Raw genomic sequence first — 23,943 nt, 5'->3', positions numbered from 1 at the left:
TTATGTTGCATCCTATTCCATCAATATGAAAGAGCAGACCAGATATTTGTAATTTTGTGTATTTCACTTAGCTAAATGCATTTTTTGCTAGGTGAGTCTAAATGTTAATTAAAACTAGGAATAATTGAATGTATTACTACTGTTACTTTATTTTGCAAAATAAATAAATTTCATCAGTGGAAATGGCATACCAAAATTGCCATGTATACTGGAGATAAACATAACATGAAGCTTGGTCACAATGAAAACATGGTATAAAATTGTCAGATATATCATTGTTGATGTATATTACAATATGCTATATGTGAGGATGTTTCTAAAAATCAGATAACATGTATGTTAAGAACTTAAGTTGATGTATGTAAGTCAACTTCATTATACATATTTTTTTACTACAAGTCAACTTCTCTACTTATTCAATGGAAATGTCTGTGAGAAGGGATATATGGAATCCTGGAAAAAGTCAATTATTAATACCTTTCCATAGCCAGATAAAGATCCAGAAATATTAACAAATTACTATTCAATAGCTCTGACTAGCTGGTTATGTAAAATCTTGCATTTTACTTTGCATTTTGGAAGCCAGCTGTGTCTTTTTTCCAAAACACAGCTGGCTTCCAAAGACATCATTCATTGTACACTACCTAGCTGATTTAATCTGACTGGAAGTATCCATTAGATATGCTTTTTAAAATGAATGCACTTAGTGATTTCCAGTGACATGGAAAAAGCATATGGCACAGCTTGTCGGTTTTACATATTGAAAGAATTATATAAATTTGGTCTTAGAGAGGCCCTCTCTCTTTCTCTCTCACAGCAAAAAGTTTCTCTAACCAAGTCTTACATCTCCATGATCAGCCCCCCCCCACCTCTCTCTCTCTCTGTAACCCTCGCTCCAAGTAGGAGTTCCATAAAGTTCTTTATTGCATGTTACGCTATTTTTCTATCAAAGTGAACTCAATAAGAGAACAACTTCCTTCAACTCTGTGTGGATGACTTTACTATCTTTTGTCATTCTTGCACTGAGGGTCATAGAAAGAGAACTGCAGCAAGCCGTTAACAGTCTTTAGGATCCAATCAAATAGGTCAGAGTTTTTTTTTCCCCCATGGAACCTATTTGCATGTATTTATTGCATCAAATATGTGCTTCATCTTGACCCAGAACTAAGACTTTGACAATCAGTGATCCATTTGCAACAGAAGCAAGGTTCCTGGGACTCATATTCACCACAAAACTTACATTTCTCCTATCTATATGTCAATTCTTTGATAAGTGTTGAAGAAGGATAAACATCTTTTGCACTCCGAGTGCAAATAGATGGTTGTTGCTCCTTGTATTAAGTGCTTATTAAATCAAGACCAGATTGTTAGTTCAAGTCACTGCTTCAATGAGAGGTAGAACACTTCAATGGTTCAATCCATGCCACCATCAGGCAATCAGAATTGCAAGCACCTTTTAAATATCACCCATTCCTAGTGTTTACATTGAAGCAAATGAACAACTAGACTATGGACATCAGTAATTGTCCTTATTATATGCAACCAAAATAAAATCGTTAACATACCATCTGATGTGACAAATGATTTTCTGTTAACTCTGGGAAAGTTTGTATAAATTTATCTAAATCAAGCATGCCAAGAAATTATATTCTTGTGTAATCCTTTATCCAAGTGTACCCAAACAAAGTTTACACTTGAAGTATATTTTCTGACTAGGCTACTACCTGGGCAGTGAATTTTTCTTGGCTGATATCCTTAACAGTGGCCTGCAGAGAGTTCCAGTTATGTTGCTATCTTGCAACTAATGTGAATTGTTGGTGCAGCTGTAATGTGAGGAAACAGATTATGTGAGTGCTGTATTCATGTGGCTCACTGATCTGCTGTTTGTTTAAACCTTTCACATGTAGGATTATAATTAAAAATGTTTAATCGCACAAACATATGGATAAAATATATAAAAAATATAAGCTTCATGTCGATGTAATTTCAGCAGTATCTAAAATGATTTATTAACTTCAAGGAGGACACTTTGCATCCATGTAATTATTGACATATAAACACATCTAAGTCAATTCAGTGGTTAAACTCTTTTCACAACCCAAGAATGTGAGCTTAAAGCTTTTCATAAGCCATGCTGAAAGCTATGAAAAGTATGTGCTAGAAATAAATAAAAATTTTAATTACATCTGTTACATTACTTTGTTCTTTTAATACCTCATAATTTGTTTATATTTCTGGAAAATCATATTTTATTGACTACTTGTTGACTTTCGGTGTGCCTAGTAACAAGAATGTGAGCTTAAAGCTTGCCATAAGCTCTGTTGAAAGCTATGAAAAGTATGTGCTATAAATAAATAAATATAAAGGACCATAGCCATTGATCTCTTCACAGTGAAACATGTTAAACTTCATAATCATCTATAATTAGCTAATGCCTTTTATTACCTTATAGGGAGTAGTCAAGGCCTTTTAACACTATCTAGCTTTTGAAGATTGAGTGGACAGTTCAGTCTTCACCGGTAGCCAATCAGAGATAGCTGGCCCATGACTATCACTAATTATAAGCAGTAGCTGATGAAGAGATGGGCAAACAAGTGCTGCCATCTCTTGGTATACCTAACCTTAACAGGATCTGCTACTGTCTAAAATAATGTGAGTTCTATGGTTGATTTTCTTGAGTTTCCAGAAAAAAAATACCTACTTGCCCGTGCCAGAGATCGACTTACCAGGAACCGGTTGAAGAAAGGCTTAGAAAAAGTTCCTCCAGTTGGTGACTAGACCTGAACTTAAGTCTATCTTCGGGTAGTCTAGTGCAGAGGATGCAAGTGTCACTTCCACTGAGCTACAAATTCCTGTTAAACTTCATATTTTATGTATTTTCCTTTGTATATTTATATTTTTCTTTGCCTTTTTATTCATACAGTATAATTTAAAAGATATGTTTTCACATCTCTTTCTTTTATGATTGATTATTAAATGCCATGTTACAAAGTACAGTTTCCACTGGAGAAAAAAGCATAACAGAGTTGGTGATAGGTACCATTGAGGAAGTTTAAATCAAAAGGAGTAGAAGAATTTCAAAAATGCTATGTAGACTGAGACAAAGATTTAAAAAAGTGCAATTCTCTAAATAATATGTTACTTTAGGTACAAGTGATCAGGTAAAGGAAGAAGCTTTATCTCACACTCGATATGAAGAATAATTTATTCAGTGACAAACATCTTCAAATAGAGCACTGCTCTTTATATTGCACTTAAGTCCTCATCGTCACTCCTGTTGTCATATTGGGTCCACAGCATTCTCTTTTTATGCATCTCTTGCTCTAAAGTGTTACTCATCTGTTTAACTCTAATGAAATTTATTCTCCTAGCTCTGAGAATGATGCAGGCAGAGTCTCTGCAAATTCTGCTACCTTATTGTTTCTCATAAGGTAGAGTGGCACTGCTTCACCGTTCTCCTTTTAATTTATTATAATATAAAATGCATGTATTTTCCATATACATGCATCATCTCCTCCTAAGTCAAACCAGTATGATCACTCTTACCAATTGGAAGCATAATTGTTACCTCATTTATTGATAGATTCTCAGACACTGTTGCATAAGTCAGTATTCTTGTATCATGGGTCCTTTTCATAAAGTGCTGATTAAGGTAATCATCCCTCAGTAACTTTAAATTAAATTAAAGATGGCAAGAAATTATATTCTTAATTCTTTATCCAATTGTCAGCAAACAAAGTTTGCACATGAAGTATCTTTATGACTAGGCCACTTGTATTTAGAGGCTGGTGACTTCATATTAATTGCCTCAGTATCTCATAAAGCACACATTCTTTTGAGTGTATATAATGCTATGCATTATGAGAAGGGCCACTATCCTGACTGGTTTTGGCCTTTTTGAGGTATTGGTTAAGGTATGGGGTGGGGAGGGAGTAAATCTTTCCAAAACCTCAGAGTGATCTACAAGTTCACTCTAAATTTTACTGATGACTCAAAAAAGGATCACTGCTACTCATCAAACTCTCATCAGTAGCTCTACTCACTACTCACTGAGAAGGAAAACCTGCCACCCAGCAGATCTGCTCTGTTCCCCAGACTCAAGCCCAAAGATGAACATAGTTAAATGGCATCTGAGAGCGAGACCCAGAAGAGAGACGAAGAGTGAAATAATGCAGGAGTCAAATAACCTGGATTACAGCTGATTGCTGATAATTTTTCCCACTTGTTTATAAATTAAATTAAAGATGCCAAGAAATTATATTCCTCTTTAATCCTTTATCCAAGCATCAGTAAACTGAGTTTGCACACAAAAGTAACCTCACGACTAGGCTATTTAGTTTTACAAGTAGCCTCCTAGTCATGAGGATACTTTTGTATCCTCATGACTAGGCAGACCACTGGCTACTTTCATTTTCTGAAGATTACAAATCATATAAATGAAGTGTGGGCATCTTTCAGAAAAACCCATGCCCTATCCAGCTCACTTATATTTATTCATCATCTCCCTCAACTTGTCCACCATATTGCCATACAGCAGTATCCTACATGCTTTTGCAGAGTCCAAAAGTTTCATGTGCTGAATTCAGAAAACTGTATATCAGTTTTCTACATTTGCACACTTTTAACTTCTTCATAAAATGCAACTGGAGTGCTAAAGATGTCTTTCATTTTACATTTACAGACTCATGTTGATTGTCGTAAGAACTAGTTTATAAATTGAAATGTCGATCTTAAATTTGTTTCAAGAAATTAATGAGAGCACTAAATTACCTGTATACAAGACAAGTTTCAAACCAATATTAACTTATGGATCCGAGAGCTGTGTTAGAAATAAAACATTCAATCAAAGACAGGAGACCACAGATATGAGAATTCTGAGAAAGATTAGTGGAGTGAACAGATGGCATTAATGGCAATATCATATTAAAAATGAGGATATTAGGAAAGAACTTATCATTGTTAGCATTCAGGAATGTATTAGTAGAGCTAATCTCAGATGGTATGGTCACTTAAACAGAATGGAAGAAGAAAGATTAGCAAAAAACATGCATTATTTACCGGGTTGGCAGGGAAAAGACCCAGAGGAAGTCCAAGATGTAGGCAGATTGATACTGTAAAAAAAATTGCCCTAGAAGACAGAAATATAAGATTTATAATGTTGGAGCTTTGACAGATGACAGATTAATGTGGAGTAAATGGTTTATGGAAGTTAGTAATGATGTAACTTTTTCATGTAGTACTATTATAATATCCTGTACACCTCCTGAGGACACATATCAGGAATTTGATGACGATGAAAAACTAATGTGGAAAATTATATTTATTTGTAAAATTTTCACCCTTGTTTCACAGGCATCTTCAGTATAAAAATGAAACAACAATTAAACAAAAAAAAAATCTGAAAAGTGCCACCTTAGTAGTTAGTGTAAGATAACAAAACAGTCAATACTTTCCTAATTAAATGAAAATAATAATCTCATTATATCTAATTAAAATTTAGTAAAGATCAGCAGATCAAGTATTACTTACTGTAAAGGAGATAAATGTAGACCATTGGATCTGTTTAGGTTAGGACAACTAAGCAATGTTATGGGCAGACTACTGGAAGATCTACTCTTATTTGTTGTGAAGAACATGTCTTATATCAAATATCATGAGCCTTCAACAGTCTGGACTTAGTGAACATGGCATCTCCACCAAGCATAGAGTTCACTGTAATAAGACAAGAATTTTTCAGAAAAAGCTGAAAAGCTGATTTCCTCTTCTTATTATTTTACAGGCACCTTCATGGATCGGAAGACTCATCATGGGAGATCCAATCTGTCATACCTCTCCTTGAACCCATTAACAGACAGAGCACTCGCAACTGACTCTGGCAATCCATTCCACTCATTCACAACTCTCCAAGCAAAAAAAATCTAGTCCTCACAGCCCTACTTACCACACCTTTATTCAACATCCAGGGATGACCTCTTGTTCTGGTCCCTCCATCCAAGTGCTGAAACATTTTCCCTACATCAATCCTATAAAACCCTTTAAGCAACTTAAAATGTTTCTATCATATCCCCTCATTTTCTCCTATTAACCAACTTTTGCAATCCACATACCCTCAGTCTATCCTCATAGGGAACATTCCACAGGCCACTCATCTTGGTCACTTGCCTCTGAATCCTCTCCACTGCTTCTTCATCCCCCAAGAAATGTAGGGGACCAGACTTGAGCACAGTAATCCAGATGTGGATGTATCAAGGCCTTATATAGAGGAACAACAACTTCCTTATTTCTGATTGTTAGTATGTGGTGATGCTTCATGGGTGATGCCTGTTTGGACATGAATGAAGTTAAGAGTGGTAAAATATATGGTGATTCTATGATTAAGGTATGGAGAGCTGAGGAGTGCTTGGCTGGTGGGACAATAGAGAGAGTGGCTTTAGCAATAAAAAGAGGGCATGATGCAGACAAGATGATAGTTATCGTGGGTACAAATGACCTGAGTGGTAGTATAAATCGGGTAGCAAAAGATTTAAGAACATTGTTAGATATTGTGTAGAGGAAAAGTGTCAATGGGAGAATAGTGTATGTGCAATTATGAGTTAAGTAGATGAGCTATGATAATGAACGATATGATTGCAAGAATGTGCAAAAAATGGTCTGGAATTTGTTGATGTCTGGAGTGTGTTTGAAGGAAAAAGACAGTTGTATCCTAGAGATGGGTTGCATCTGAACATGGAAGGTCATAAGCGATTGAAGAAGTTACTGTTTTCTGAACAAGTTGAAGTAATTGGGCAGGGAAACTAAAATTGAAAAGGTTCAGTGTAAGAGAGAGAAACTTAGCAGTGATTGTATATTTGTTGATCCTTATTCACAAAATAAATTGCAAAATAGAGGGGATAAAAATCGGCATGGGACTACTGAAATTATATATCAGTTCTAAAGCCGGCACAAGAACTAGAGGGAATCTGCAATTTTTGTATACCAATGCAAGAAGCATTTGAAATAAGAGAGAAGAATTTTTGGCATTAGTCAGTGCAATCTCACCAAAAGTTGTAGGCATTAGTGAAACTTGGCTTTCAGCAGAAGATGCAGTCACTGGAATTGAATGTGATGGGTACAGTGTTTTCAGGGAGGATAGAGAAGATAGAACAGGGGGAGGAGTACTGTTGATGATAGCTGATGTGTTGCAGCCAAAGAAAGTAGTATATCATGATGATAGACATGTGAATGAGAGTTCATTTGAGGCAGTCTGGTGCGAAATAGTGACCAACGCAACCAAATATACAGTTGGATGCTGCTATAGGCCAGGGAGTACGGGGGGAGATATTGAATTCATGCATCAGCAACTTAGTGCAATGAGTGAAGGCTTAGTGATTATTATGGGGGATTTTAATTATGGTGATATCAATTGGAAGGAGGAAATATCACGTGACAAAAAAGGAAATGGAGTTCATACATCTTCTGCGAGATAATTACTTGAAATAGCACATAAGTGAAGGGACACGTGGTGTGAGAGTGTTGGACCTGGTCATTGGTTCAAAGGATATATGCATAGGTAAGGTGTCCTCGTTACATCCAAATGGTGAGAGCGATCATGTGGTATTGACTTGGGAGGTTACAAAATGTGGATTTTTCTGTTAAGAAGGGGTATATACGGAACTACACATTAGGCAATTATAACAAGCTTCGGAGTGAGCTTGCAGCCATCCCATGGCAGAACATATTGCATGGGAAAGATGTTAGCAGTGCATGGGATAAAATCAGCAAGTATCTGAGAAAAGCAATATCAGATTGTGTTTCCATGGTCAGGAAGACAAACAAGGTAGGCGTTAGAATGATTGGACGAACAGTAATATCAAGCTTGATTTGCAAAAAAAGAAAATGTTATGGTGAATGTATAAGGAGAAAGGAAGTCAGTACAAGGCTCAAGCTATTAAGGTTACCAGCACAGTAATAAAAGCTAAATCAGATTATGAGAAGACCTTAGCCAATGAGATCAAGGGTAATCTCAAAGAATTCTTTTGCTATGTGACAAGTAAAAGGAAGAATGACTTCGGAAGGATAACTTGAGTGGGTACAGATGGTATTGAGGTGACAAATTCAGATGTAATAGTCGAGTTACTGAGTGATCACTTTTCAAAAGTCTATCACCCAAGTTAGGATATCTCTGTACCTGTAGCAATAACTAATGTGAGAATTGAAGTTAAGAAATCAGAGGTATTTAATATATTGCAAAATTTAACTGCAAACACTGCTGTAGGTTTAGATGAAATACCAGCTTGGGTGTTGCGTGAATGTGCAAAGGAATTGTCAACGCCTCTTACTTGGTTATTTAACTCAAGTTTCAACTCTGGTATGGTCCCTAGGGAATGGAAGTTAGGCAAAGTGGTTCCTTTGCATAAAGATGGCTCTAAAACTTCAGTAGTTAATTACAGACCAATCACCATCTCAGAAGTAGTGGTAAAAGTATTGGAAAAGTTGGTCAAAGACAAAATTCAAGAATGGGTGGATCAGGATATGATACTCTATAAAGGCCAACATGGTTTTGTTAAAGGTAGATCCTGCCTTAGCAATCTATTAACTTTTATAATAGAATGACATCTGAGTTGGAAAAAAGGAACTGGCTACACAGTGGTACTTCTGGATTTTGCTAAGGCCTTTGACATGATACCCCCACGGAACACTGTTACGCATATTGGAGCAGATGGGAATGGATACTAAATTGGTGATATGGATAGGAGAATGGCTCGAATGGCTCAGGGAGAGATACCAGAAGGTGGTGTATGGAGGAGCAGAGTCCAGGATGAGGCAGGTGACCAGTGGTGTGCCTCAGGGCTCTGTGCTTGGGCCATTGTTGTTTAATTTGTGTATAAATGATATAGGAAATGGCTTAAAGGGAGATATTCAGTTGTTTGCTGATGATGCAAAGTTGGGTAGTGCAATAAAAAATCAAGCTGATGTAGAAAGTTTGATGATTTAAATAAGCTGGTAGAATGGGCAAAAGGTGATGGATGTCAGTTCAATGTGGAAAAGTGTAAGGTTATGCATTTTGGGATTAAAAGATTACCAGCTGTGTAATCTCTTGGAGTTCTGTTCCATCACAGAACTCCAAGAGATTGATGAGGCTAGGGACTTGGGGGTATTGGTAGATAGGGAGATGAAGTTCAGGGGACACATTGCTAAAGTCTCCAAGATTGTACATAGGATTACTTGGTTGTTGAGGAACACACTGACATCCAGAGATAAAGAGGTTATTATTCAGCTTTATAAAGTGTTGATACTTCCACATTTGGATTACTGCTCAGGTCTGGTCACCTGGATTCGTTGGAGATGAGGAGGCTGTGGAGAAGGTTCAGAGAAGAGTGACCAAGTTGGTGAGTGATGTGAAAAATGTTCCCTACATTTGATAAATTGAGAGTTTGTGGATTGCAGAGGTTGGTTGATAGGCAGAGAAGAGGGGATATGATAGAAACATTTAAATTACTGAAAGGTTTTTATAGGATTGATGCACGGGAAATGTTTCAGCTGTGTGATAGTGATGAAAGAACAAGAGGTCATTCCTGGAAATTAAAGAAGAGTGTCGTTAACAACTCTTCTACTACTACTACTGTATATGTATCTTCCCTGCCTTTATCACACGTCACTTGTTGAAATACATAAGTACATTACTCTAACATGAATTCTACATAACAAGCCTGTGTTGATGCTTATAAAGAATCCTGCTTAATTATCAAACCATTCCTGATTTTTGTCCTTCCCCAACCTCTAACACTTTAACCAAACTCCCAGATAATTCAAAGTCTCAGTCTTGTCACTTCCCTTTGTGTAGTGAAACAGCTTTATCCTCCTAGCTTTTTGAGACTTTCTCTTTTGCAAGATACTTGTTATACAAGCATGCCAAGAGCACCTTTGCCTCTCAGAAACATTACTTTAAATTCTTTGATATTTTTCATATACCTCCTGGTTACATACTACTAGTTTTTTCACCATTCTGTGCTTTTTCAAAATTTTGTGCGATATCATTCACCTACATGAAATACTTTGATTATTTGCTCATTATATTTCAGCTCTGTACCTCTGTAGTAGTAGTTGCTTGTCTACCATTCCCATCTGCTGACATCATTCTGCCATAATTAATCATTCTTCTACTGGCCTGGATGTTAAAAGAATTTCATGTTGGTATTATTCACTTAGCACTGCTCATGCATTTTCTTTCCAGCTATGTTACTTTCCTATCCTTTCTTTTTACTCCCTGTGTAACTGATCACTGACTGATGTAATTCACCCTTCTGGATTGCTTTCTTAATCTCACCATTCTATCATTCATTCATCCCAATATTTAACCACCCAACATTTGGAATATACATTGGGCACTAATGTGGTTAAATTTTTGTTTACCAGTGAACGAGCAGCATTAACTTCTTTCCATCTGATTTTTGATTCCATACCATTGCTCCATAATTAAACAATCACACATGTACACACCAGAAAAGTATATTTATTTTACAAATAATTTGTCTTATGTATCATATGATAAAAATTTCTAAAATAAATATAATTTTCTGATGTGACATATGTGTGATTGTTTAATTATGAAAACTCCACAGGTCCTGCTATACAAGAAATACTATTACTCCAGATTTCCTTAATCTCTTATAACATGTCATACACCGTTTCCTTTCAGAAGCCCTGGTTACCACTCAAATATTACCCCATGCTTACCTTGATACTTTATTCAATCTGATAGACATTTTCCAAGTAACAATCTCGTGGCTGGTGTAAATGGCATATGATAATATATGCCATTTCACTATTGTGAAGTATATGCTCTGGTTTGAACCATTGTCATTCTGTATACAGTAATGGTGACTGCACTGCAGGATGCAAAGAAAAATATGATGATATGACTTTTGTATGATAGTAGCAAGAAATCCAGGGGTGGGGGCATGGTTGACATTGCTCGTGATATTAAGTGCATTGTATTTGTCACAGAAAAGATAAGTTTGCATAATCAAATTCCTGAAATGTAACATCAGAGTGTGTACAGAATGTTATGATAGTACATGAAGAAGTTACAAAAAAGCTACGTCATTACAAACTGCTTATCATCAGTTTTCCACCATATTAATTTCTCATGTGTAAAGACTCCAGTATTATAACATTTAATTTTGTGTCTTCTAAGGCACTTCTTACTGTATCAGTACACTTCCTGCTGTATCAATTCACCTAGATCTTGGCCTTTCCCTGGATCTATTTCCTGTCATCCTGGCAGGAGGTGTGTTTAAGTGACTTTCACCTGCCCTTCCATTGGAGGGGACATCCTGGAAGGGCAGGTGAAAGTCACTTAAACACACATGAGTTTAAGTCCCAAATGTCCCAATCAGTGACACAATTCTTCTCCTACAGAACAAATTTCTGCCTGACATTACGGCCCTCTTTGTCCACGTACTACGTTCGGGTTACTTCATGTGGCAAAATAAAGTGCTCGGTGATAGTACTGACCCTTTTAATTTTTCCTTTTTTTTTTTGCTATCCTTCTCTACTTCTCCTAAGTCTTTCGTACTATCCTGTCTTACAGCCCAACATCACCGGGAGCCAATATCCTGCTGCAATGTTTGCTGTGCAGTGCAAATTTGCACATCCATAAAGGGGAATATCCTGGTGTTCTTGCATTACTTTGACCACTGCATCGGCATGTTAGGTCATTTTGGATAGCCCAGCCAGGATCACTCAGATGGTGTGCATGCTTGCAAGGGTCAACAGTGTTGCAGTAAGTCTCCTATCCCTATGATTTGGGGAAGTGGTTAGAATTACTGCACCTGTACAGTACTTGTACTTCATTGGGCCTTGTAAGGGTCTCTGGAAAATTAAAATTTTTTCTTTGGTGCCAAGAGCTTCCTGTACACCATACAGCCACATGTGAATGCACTCAGAAGTGGAATGTTAGGGTTATCCCAAATGCTGTAGGTTTTTTTTTTTTTTTCTTTTCTTTCATGCTTATACAGTGATCAGAATACATTTTGAAAAATTATGGAGACAACTACCGTGTTATTGAGTAAAACACTAGTTTAATATAAACCAAAATCAACACTCTAGGAGTTGGTAGGTTATTCCCCCTCCTATATAAAAAAACACACACAATACTTTATAAACAAAATTAAAAACAATACTCGGCAAAGATGATTTATTAGTTAGTTTTGACTTTTTTACCCTTTTCACAAATGTCCCAATCAGTGACACAATTCTTCTCCTACAGAACAAATTTCCGCCCGACATTACGGCCCTCTTTGTCCACGTACTACGTTCAGGTTACTTCATGTGGCAAAATAAATTTTACCTACAAAAAGAAGGTACAGCCATGGGCTCACCACTATCCCCGCCAATTGCAAACTTTTATATGGAAGCTTTTGAGCAAAGTGTTCTTGATTTTACTCTAAAACCTACAGTGTGACTTAGATACGTTGACGATGTTTTCGTTATCTGCCCACACGGTCAACATACAATAAACACATTCCTTAGCTACATGAACAAACAACATGAACGCATACAATTTACTATCGAAATTGAAAATCAGAACTCGCTCCCGTTCCTGGATACACTGGTCACACGTCTTCCCTCAGGCAGTCTATCCTTCATGGTTTACTGCAAACCGACACGTACTGGCCAATATATACATGCTAACTCATATCACCACCCATCACAAAAAATTTGGGATCATTAACACCCTTAAAAACAGAGCTATAACAATTTGCTCTAATCAGCAAGCTCTTAAACAAGAATTGAAAATTATTAGCAACACATTTATAAATAATGGATATAACAAAAATACTATTAATAAAGTTCTTCATAAAACTTCATCAAAAAAGAATATAGATTGCAGTAAAACCATAGCCATTCCATACATTAAAGGGTTATCAGAAAAAAATCAATAGAATCCTACATCATTACAATCTCAATGCCACTTTTAAACCACCTACAAAATTAAAAAACATGTTCAACTCCTCTAAGGATCCTCTCCTCCCATTGCCACATCCTGGAGTTTATTGCATCTACTGCACCTGTAACTTACCTTATATTGGTGAAACCGGATACAATCGCTATACATAAAAAAGAACACAAAAGACACATTAATATAACAATTTTGGTGAAGCAGGCCTCTCAGATCACGCTCTCAACACCCTACACCAAATTGATTTGAAAAGTACCTGCTCTTTACATCATACAAAATGGTGGTATGAAAGAAAATTTAAAGAAGCCTGTGAAATTCTGATTAACCACCCTAATCTCAACAATAATGGTGGCATGAAAATTCCAAGAATTTGGATGGCACATATTCAGCCCACTTAGTATCTAGCATATTTTAGAAAACTATTCCATACCAATTCGTTGAAATTTATATGTATAATCACACATTATATATATATATATATATATATATATATATATATATATATAAAAACATGTGGGGTGCTTAAGGGTCAAAGCTGTATAACTGAGAGGAGACCTCCACATAGCCTTTAAAGGAATGCGGAGAACCGACCAGGGCTTCTGACCTAATGTCCAATCCTCACCTTTTCGTGGTGCACCCTGTTGGGTATCTACTTGGATACTGAACAAACGAGGATGGGCTGGCAATTTGGGATTTAGCCGACCAAATTGTATTCTTATTGGTTAAACCAAAATTAAAAATGATGGTACGACATGACAAAATTTCATGCCAGCTGGGGCGTTGCCCGGTTAAACAAGGGCCCCGTTGTTTTCGCCAGGGAACCAGGGCAAACAGCGAAAAGTCAGCTACTGGAACAAATCTGAAAACAAACCCCAACTCAACATCGCCAGAGTTAAAGATCGGTACTATCAACGTAAGAAGCCTGAATGGTAAAGAAATGGAGCTAGCTGAGGAATTAGATAAGTATCAGATCGACATAATCGGGGTGACTGAAACAAAAAAGACCAAAACTGGTGAGATCTTTCTGAGCAATAAATACAAAATGTTATATTCAGGCAATGACAATCAAGGAAAAGAAGGAGTAGCCATAGTATTGAACACAAAATACGAGGCTAATCTTCTTGAATGGCAGTCAGTCTCAAGTAGAGTAATGTGGGCAAATATGAGAATGGGGAACTGGACAATGAGACTTATTTGTGCCTATGGTCCCACAGAAGGTTCTACTAAGGTAGAAGTGGAGGAATTTTTTGAGGCTTTAGAAAAATCCACTGACACAATGAAAAATGAAAAGTTGGTCCTTGTTGGGGATTTAAATAGCAGAGTAGGAAATGATTGTGAGATATACAAAAATATTTTTGGGAAAATTTGGAGAAAAGAGCAAAGCTAATAATAATGGCAAATATCTGTTGGATTTCTGCTCAGCACATGGACTGGTTATTACTAACACCATGTTCCAACATAAAAATGTGCACAAATTCACATGGAGAGAAGAGGCTAGGAATAAGAAAAGTCTCATTGACTATGTTATTGTTGATAGTAATGTTTTCTCCCTGGTGCAGGACACCAGAGTGTACAGAGTATTTGAAATCGGAAGTGATCACTATCTAGTCTTGAGCAAGATAAAATTGAATTTCATATTGAAAAGAATAACATGTAAGAAAGTTTTAAAACGAATAAAAGTTGAGCAGCTCTCAGATGTGAACTGTAGACTAAAATACACAAAGATTATTGAAGAAAAAATGAAAGAGTTTGAGAACAGGAATCAAACCTTGGAGATTCAGTGGCAAACTCTGAAGAAAACATTGATTGATTCTGCCAGAGAGGCATGTGGTGAGGTTGTCTGTAAGGATAAAAAAATCAGAACTCCCTGGTGGACACAGGAAGTTAAAGAGGCAGTGAAGGAAAAGAAGAAAGCATATCAAAAGTTCCTGTCAAATAAGTCAGCTTGTGCTCTTAGAGAATATAGAGACAAATGCAAGAATGCTAAACACTGTGTAAAACCAGCTAAACAAAAGTCATGGGAGGACTTTGGCAAGAATATAGAAAACAAATATCAAGAAGGTGGCAAAATATTCTGGAGGTTGTTGAAGAAGCTTAGGAATGGAGGAAAGTGTGCTGTAAAAGGAGTTAGAGATGATAAAGGTGACATGAAAACGGGAGAAAAAGATATCCTTGAAGTATGGAGTAATTACTTTGAAAAACTTCTAAATGAAACAAGCAGTGATGACAGCACAGTGGTAAAAAACACTGACCAGGCATGCAATCAGGAATATATCCATACTTGAAGTAGAAAAAGCCATCAAAGGCTTGATATGTGGAAAGGCAGCAGGAGTAGATGATATTCGACCAGAAATGCTGAAGTATGGTGGTATAAGAGTCTTACAGTGGCTCCACTGCATAGTTCAGAAGTCCTGGACAGAGGGACGAATTCCCGATGATTGGAGTAGAGCTCTCATAGTTCCCATATATAAAAAGGGAAATAAAACTGCATGTGAGAATTACAGAGGTATTTCCCTACTGAGTGTTCCTGGCAAGATCTATGCAAGTATACTTGAGAAACTGTTGAGAAGAATTGTGGAAGAAAAGCTTGGTGAAGAACAAGCTGGATTCAGGCCAAATAGAGGCTGTCAGGATCAGATCTTCACTTTACGACAAATAGTCGAGAAAGCATGGGAATATAACAAAGATCTGTATTTAAGTTTTGTCGATTTGGAAAAGGCATATGACAAGGTGCCAAGAGAGAAGCTATTCAATATGCTGCAGTTATATGGTGTCAATGGGGCATTATATCAAGCAATACTTAGTCTTTATTTGAGTTGTAAGTCAGCAGTTAGAATTGAAGGAAGTACAGGAAGATGGTTTAATATTAAATCTGGTGTGAGACAAGGATGTACATTATCCCCTCTGTTATTCATTATCTATATGGATCACATTATGAAGGCAAGTGGTATTAAACATGATATCAAAATTGGAGATGTTAATGTCAGCTCTTTGCTTTATGCGGATGATGTTATACTTCTAAATAAATCCGCTACAAGTCTGCAAGATTCTCTGACTAAATTGAATAGCTGTTGTAATAGATATGGTATGAAGGTCAGCAATAAAAAGACAAAGACAATGAAAATAGGCAGAATCATTGAAAATGTCAACTGTGTTGTGAATGGAGAACCTGTGGAACAAGTAAAACATTTCAGCTATTTAGGCATGATTTTTACCGAATATGGTAAATTAAATATAGAAATAGACAACAGAATCAGCAAAGCTGGTATGGTGTGAAGTCAATTGAATAAATTCATATGGAATAAGAGAGAAATTAGTCGGAACACTAAATTAGCTGTATACAAGACAGTGTTCAAACCAGTTTTAACTTATGGATCTGAGAGCTGGGTCAGAAGTAAAACACTTGACCAAAGACTAGAGACCACAGATATGAGAGTCCTGAGAAAGATTAGAGGCATGAACACATGGCATCAATGGCAATATCATATTAAAAACGAGGATATTAGGAAAGAACTTGACATTGTCAGCATCCAGGAATGCGTTAGCAGACCTAATCTCAGGTGGTATGGTCACTTAAACAGAATGGGCGAGGAAAGATTAGCAAAACAAGTGTTCTCTGCCAGGTTGGCAGGAAAACGACCCAGAGGAAGACCCAGATATAGGTGGATTGATACGGTACAAAGTGCCTTAGACGATAGAAATATAAGATCTGATAATGTTGGAGTCTTGACAAATAACAGACTGATTTGGAGGAAAATTGTAGATAGGAAATTAATAATGATGTAAATTTTTCATGTAGTACTATCATATCCTGTACACCCCTTGAGGGTATATAGCAGGAATTTGATGATGATGATGATAAAAACATGTTGCTCTCCAACTTAGTTTTGTAACCTAATAGATAATAATAATAATAGGACTCTAGCTTTGATGTAGTAAAGGTTTTTTTTTTTTTTCCACCAGAGGTCAGGCTAATAATTGTAGTAATGGTTGGTCAGTAACTTTAGCAAACCATATAGATTGTAGTGCAGCTTGTTTCTCTATATATATTGTGTATGCTCCAGAAGATGACCTTGATACAAAAGGCGAAACGTCAAGTGTTGATTTTGATTTATATTAAGCTAAAGTTTTACTCAATAACACGTGTCTTCATAATTTTTCAAAATGTATTAGTTTTTTTGTTGCTCTCATCCATGAAAGATTATTTGCAAATGTATAGTACATTTGGAATGTATGATCTGGAATGTGATCAGACAGAAAATGGCGATGCCCCAGAAATTAAGGAATGGGAAACTGAAGCAGAAACTTTATCCATCATCTTTAATAGAAGTCTGGAGGAGGATAGAATACCTAAAGACTTTGTAAGATCTATTTTTATTCCTATTCCCAAGACTACTGGAACGATGGATTGCAGCAAACACAGAGCTATCAGCTTGATTAGCCACATTGCAAAAGTCCTAATCAACATAATAAAAGAATGGAACAGACAATACAGATGAAGCACAGTTTGGTTTCAGGGGAACCAGGGAAGCTATCACAACACTACAGATATAAAATAAAGATATAAATCTTTATTGCACTCGATCATTCTTTCCCCAATATCTGTAGTGTTGTGATAGCTTCCCTGGTTCCCCTGAAAACAAACTGTGCTTTTGCTTTTTTTAATTAAGAACAGAATTAAAAAAGCAAAAGCAGCATTTTTCCAAATATATCACATATTAAGAAACAGAAATCTGAACAAAGAGTTAAAAGTAAGAATCCTCAAGACAGCGATCTGGAGCATGGGGACGTATGGATGTGAGTCCTGGATGATCAATAAGGAGATGAGTGACTGATTGAATGCATTTGAAATGTGGTGCCTTGAGAAAAATGGATCGTATCAGCTGGACTGAAAGAGTGAGCAATGAAGAGGTTCTTAAAAGATTCAAAATGAAAAGAGACTATATGGCTAGTATCCAAAGAAGAAAAATAGCGTTTGCAGGACATTTGCAGCCGGGGGGAGGGTTCTTCTGGAGAACTTCCCAGAACACTATTGCAGAGAATGGTGGAGGGAAGGAGAGGAAGACCCCGACTGTAGAAAGACAACATCAAAGATTGGACGGGCAAGAATCTTACAGAAGCAAGAGATAGAGAGGCATGGAAGTGGACTATTCATCAGCTGCAACCCTCTAAAAGAGGAGGCCACAGGATTAGATTAGATAGTACATTTTATACCATGGGTGGATTAAGGATTTATTTTTTTCTGTTTTTATCAATTTTCTATATTTTTTTTGTATTTTTAAGTTATTTTTTACATAGTCCAGAAACTCTGCTCCAGAGACCAAACATGGAACTTTTTCAAGCCTGTTCAGGTCTCCAATAAATGGGATGGTGGTCTCACCACATAATGAATTTATCTCCCACTCCCCACCCCACCTAAAGACATTAATAAACATCAATAGCCACACAGTGGATTTCAAACCCCCAACCTGCGGGATCTCAAAGAGACTATCTATGAAAGTAATTTTCTTGTTATTTGCACTATCTTCTCAAGAATCATGTTCTCCTTTGCTGATATGGAAAATGGACCATGCCGACTGGAGTACTTTCTCCCACCTTGCAAAATTAAGCAGTGAATCAATTATCTATCAATGAAAATTTCCACTGTCTCCAAATCATTGGTGGAACCCCAGAGTGACAAACAAAAACAAACAAACAAAAAAAAAATGTCAAAATACAGCATGGACTATATTTCAATGATATAAATTAAAGATGCTAAGAAATTATATTCTTTGTTTAATCATTTATCCAATTGTAAGAAAACAAAGTTTGCGCGTGAAGTAACTTCACGAGTGGGCAACATGTATATAGAGGCTAATGACTTCACATCACCTGCCTTAGTATCTTATAATGCAAAGCACATATCCTTATGGATATGTATAATGCTCTGCATTATGGGTATAAATTCAGAGCATTGTACTCTGTACACTGCACCAAAAGTGATAACCAAGGTATAACCTTGGTTATCACTTTTGGGTCTGGCTCCCACTGATGAGACCTCAGTAAAGGTCGAGACTGGTCTGGGTGTGACCCTTCCCATAATGCATAGCATTATACAAGTCTGTAAGGATATGTTCTTTGCATTATGAAATACTAAGGGAAGTGATGTGAAGTCATTAGTCTCTATATACGAGTTTCCTAGTCATGAAGTTACTTCACAGGCAAACTTTGTTTGCTTACACTTGGATAAAGAATTAAACTAAGAATATAATTTCTTGGCATCTTTAATTTATAGTATAACCAGGTGGGAAAAGCGTTCAGTATATTTCATTGATATTTTTACCACATCAAATTGAATAGCTATTAAATGTGGTCTGGCCAAAACATGTTACATTAGAGATCAGAGTCAAAAATAATCTTGTATCCAGTTTACATCATTGTTTAATTAAACAACCATTGCAAATACTCTTCTTCTGCAGCTTTTCCCACTTAAATAGGGTCGGTGTTTTTGGTAAGTCACCTCCACATCCTCCTGTTTTGGGCTGTATCCACATCCAAGTTCTTCATCCTCAAGTCCTCCTCCACCAGCTCCCTCCATCTCATCTTTGGCCACTCACACTTCCTCCTCCCTTGCACATCTATCTGCATGACCTTTCTTCCCACATATTCATCCTCCTTCCTCATCACATGACCAAACCATCTAACCTTGCTTCCTATATCTTCGCTCCTAAGTTCATAACTTTCACCGTTCCCCTCACATAGTCATTTCTCAGTTGATCCTTTCTGGTCACACTGCATATCCACCTAAGCATTCTCATCTCCACTATCTCCATCCTGCTGATGTTATTTTTCCACAGGGCCACAGTTTCCATAGCATATGTCATAGCTGGTTTTGCTACTGTCCTATAGATTTTGCCTTTTAGATTGATCAACATCCTCTTATCACATAGCACCCCAGCCATCTCTCTCTCCAGAGATGCAACCATTGCAAATACTATATGAGATAAAATTTGGAAAATGAAAGACAGATACAGAATACACCATTTGTTTGCCTTTGAACTTCATGAATGTATTGTTGCTGATCCCATAGCTGTTGCAGACTTTTTTTAGAAAGTTTTGCTAGAATCTCAGGAACATATCATGCTGCATTTTTATTGTTGAAATAACAGCAAAAGAAAGAGCACCTGAACTTTTCAACAAATGGGCCAGAGCCATATAGTAAGCAAATCGTTAAGGGGAACTAAAAAAAACTTTTACTCTAACATCTGAAGTTAAGAGAAGGATCTCCTTCTGTTTCTATACAACAAAATTCTTAAAGCAGAAGTGTTTCCATTTGCCATTGTCATCCCAAAACACCAGTAAAGGAATCACCATAAGCAAACACTTAGTAACTTATTCCTTGGACTAGCTGTCTATGTAAGATACTGGAGAAATAATACAGATTTATTAATGCAGATTTCTATGGTATTTAGAAAGCATTGAACTTCTCTCTAACACACGGTGTCATTTTCATACACATCCTTCAACACTGGCTCATTCAATCCATTTAGAAACACAAATAAGATGATGTGTTCCTGAAATTAGAATATCTTGTTTTAGTGTTTTCTGACAGGGAAAAAAAATGTTCTGACACTGCTTGGAAGTAGAGCTCTGACTAAGCAGGGGCATATGTGGGACTATAAAGCAGGTGATTAAAATAATCTGAAAAGATGAGAAACTGCTCCATAGTAGAGGAATTAGCAGTGCAGGAAAACTGGTTAAAGAGTGTCTGAAAGAAGCTGGATTTGACTACATCATCACATTTAGAAGACTAAAACACATTGGAATTAAATGGATAAATAACACTTTAAGCAAAATGCATAAAAGCTCTCGCATGCACCCAATTGGTGCTTGATCACTCTCATCAGTTGGAGGTATAACAGTCAACCCATTTGCAGACAGATTTTTAGACTATGATCTCTTTAAGATGCTTAACAAAGAGCCTTGTGGTAGTCTGACATAAGTAATATTGAGCTTCCCAACATAGTGAAAAAATCCTATATAGGATGTTCAGAAACAAACTTTATTCATTTGCTTCAAAATAAAAGATTTTGAATGGGAATTTGTGAAAAGAACCAGTAACTATTCGTATATCCTGATGATGGATAGGATTCGACCATCAAAGTATGCTCTCTCTTTCGCAGAACTGTGTACTAGGGACCTGCGATCAAGCTCTGATCGAACAAGTGCATGATGCACTCAAAGCAAAGGAGTAGGGAGCAGTTTCTTTGCATGGAGAGTGGAAAGTAAGTATAATCCATTGCCTGAGTGTGTTGTGAATGCAGACACACTGAATGAGTTTAAGCCATGTTCTGATAAGCTTTGTGTGTGTGGGATAGTGTGTACCTGCCATGATGAGTCTGTGACTCCCTGGAAGTTTAATGTTAATAATAATAACATTTCTTCTTGGCAAAATAGCCAAGATAAAATGCTTCCCATCTGGGCTTGGAAGATTTGTCTGGAGAGAAAGCTTTTCATAAAAACAGGAAATTGCCCTCAGAAACTGAGGTTATATAATTTAATATTCTGTACCTCCAGGCAGTATCAGAAATATTTTTTTTTCTGTCAAAGAACACTGAAACAAGATATTCTCATTTCAAGAACACATCTTATATGTTAATTTTGTGCTTGTTTAGCCTATTTTTGCTAAACAAATTACTGTTTAGCAAAAAAAAAAAAGGCTAAATAGCCATAAAATTAATATTTACTTAAGAAGAGTAATATGGGAATTTTCCCAGAAATAATACCTATAACATCTTATTTGTTTTCTAAATGGACCAACTGGTCCAGTTTTGAAGGATGTCTATGAAAATGACATTGCGTGTTAGAGAAAAGTTCATAGCTTTCTAAATACCAGAAAAATCTGCATTATTTCTCCACTGGAGAATAATGCAGATTTAGACAGCTGGTCAGAGCAATAAGTCAGTAAGTGTTTGCTAATATTGATTCCTTTACTGGTTTTGGGATAGCAATGACAAATGACTTATATCAAGCAACTGAAAACTCTTCCACTTTAAGTATTTTGTTGTATAGTAAGAGAAGATGATCCCACTTATCTCTAATCCAGAGTAATTTAGTAATAAGGTGTGACACTTTTTGGTTACTTGTGTATGGAAATGTGACTTCTGCATTACTTCAGCCTTGGTATCACTTCTGGATCTGGTTCCCACTGATGAGACCTCAGTAAAGGTTGAAACTGGTCTGGGTAATGGCTTCCCATAATGCATTGCATTATACATTTCCATAAGGATATGTGCATTGAATTATTATTACTTAATACCTCCAAGGAATCCAAACACTTATTAAGAGAGGGAATCTACTCTATAACCCTTTGTCTCCACCAACCACAGCGAACTGCCACTACCATCATCACCTCAACGGCATCTACTGCCCACCACCACTAGTATTTTTTGGATGTAAATTGCATGGGTTCTCAAGGCCGATTTGTCTGTATGCAGGATGAAAACCCGAGTTTCTGGGAGAACAAACCTGCTACCTCTGTATGAGATCGGCTAACTCACCTTCAATTGAAAAATCCATATAAAGATTCCTCTCATGATGATAAGAATCAAACTTAGACCTTTTCCAATTGAAGGGCACAACATACCATCATTCTTCTAGTTGTGCTACAGAGGGCAATTTGGAATACTAAGGCAATTGATGTGAAGTCATTAGGTTCTATATACAAGTAGCCCACTCGTGAAGTGACTAAACATGCAAATTTTGTTTGCTCACACTTGGATAAAGGATGAAACCTTTGCTTATATATACTTTATTATATTATATTATAATATTATTATTTAATATAATTTGGTATATATAATTTATAACATAGTTACCAAGTGTAAGAAAAAAGTTAATCAGTCACTTTACAGAACCTTGAATAAGACCAAATTTGAACTACTGTGTGAATATATGGTTGCTTGGGTTCCCATATAAATCTTCTAGCAATCTTCAATTATTCATTACTCCATCAGTCATTAACTCCTTTTTCTCAAGTATTGAATTCTAAAGATTTGATTGAAATCTGTAAAATAAAAATGAGAGACTGATTTCTGCAACATAAAACATAAAAATGCATGCAGTGATAGTGTCACTACCGAGACAGTTTATTTTGTGAATGAACAACAATTTGAAAGGATATTTATGGTGGTTTGTAGGAAGATAGTAATGGGGTATGAAAATAGAACTAATATGGTTTATCAGATTTCCAATATTAAGATAGACTCACTCTTCAAGAGTATTAGTAAAAAGTGAATTGTTATTATTATTATTTCATAGTTTTCATTCAGCTAGACTCGAATTTCTACCATCACTTAGGGGAGATCCCATATCATAATGGTAATTTAGAAAGGGCAATTATTATTCATCTTTAATAGTTTTTTTAAGATAAATACATTCTTTAATATCTATAATTTAAATAATAGGATTAAATAATATTCTATTAGCATTTTTTTCTGATAAACTTTCTTTGAGCAAAGACTGAGAATTTGTTTTTCATTTTTATAACTTAGGATTATTTTGAGAAACTTCAGGAAATGAAAAAGAAAAAGTGTGAACCTAAGGAAATTTCCCAAACTTATGGTGAGATGTGGAATGAACTATTTGTAAAACCATTAAACAGGAGACAAGTGAATAGTAGAGTTGGAATTGGCAAGCAGCAAGAAGCATTTGCTAAAGTAAGTTTTCTTAATTACTGAAAAATAAAGATTTTGGCTTTATCTTGCTATATTCGCAAAAGGATACTAATTGTTTTATACCAAGTGAGCAATCTTAATGTTTATGCTCAAAAACCTGTAATGAAGTTTCAGAAGGTATCAACACGTTCTGCTTAAATAACATTCTTCAAATAATTCATGCACAAATTGTATTTGCCTTTATTAATTTTTATTTATTTATTATTTTTTTTGATTAATGGCTCCACTAATATGAAAGCATTATTTCAGTCATTTGTTTTCCTCAACATCTAGTTGAAAACTCAG

At 36.2% G+C, this 23,943-nt stretch overlaps 1 protein-coding gene across 3 annotated transcripts in view; it reads left to right on the top strand.

Annotated features, from left to right (window-relative positions):
• Nucleotides 1–23,943, top strand: part of LOC150103013 (DNA-dependent protein kinase catalytic subunit-like) — an 847,149-nt gene that overhangs the window by 644,975 nt on the left and 178,231 nt on the right. For all 3 annotated transcript variants that reach the window (XM_090397444.1, XM_090397443.1, XM_090397442.1), the window contains one exon: nucleotides 23,476–23,640. In XM_090397444.1, coding sequence (XP_090253570.1) covers nucleotides 23,476–23,640 — 165 coding nt within the window. The remainder of the gene's footprint in view (nucleotides 1–23,475; nucleotides 23,641–23,943) is intronic.

Source organism: Typopeltis vanoorti, chromosome 9 (genome assembly GCF_054136105.1).
Source record: "Typopeltis vanoorti isolate ZY-2024b chromosome 9, IOZ_Tvanoo_1.0, whole genome shotgun sequence".
NCBI lineage: Eukaryota > Metazoa > Arthropoda > Arachnida > Uropygi > Thelyphonidae > Typopeltis > Typopeltis vanoorti.
Note: the sequence above shows the minus strand (reverse complement) of the source record. Positions and strands in the feature narration are given on the sequence as shown.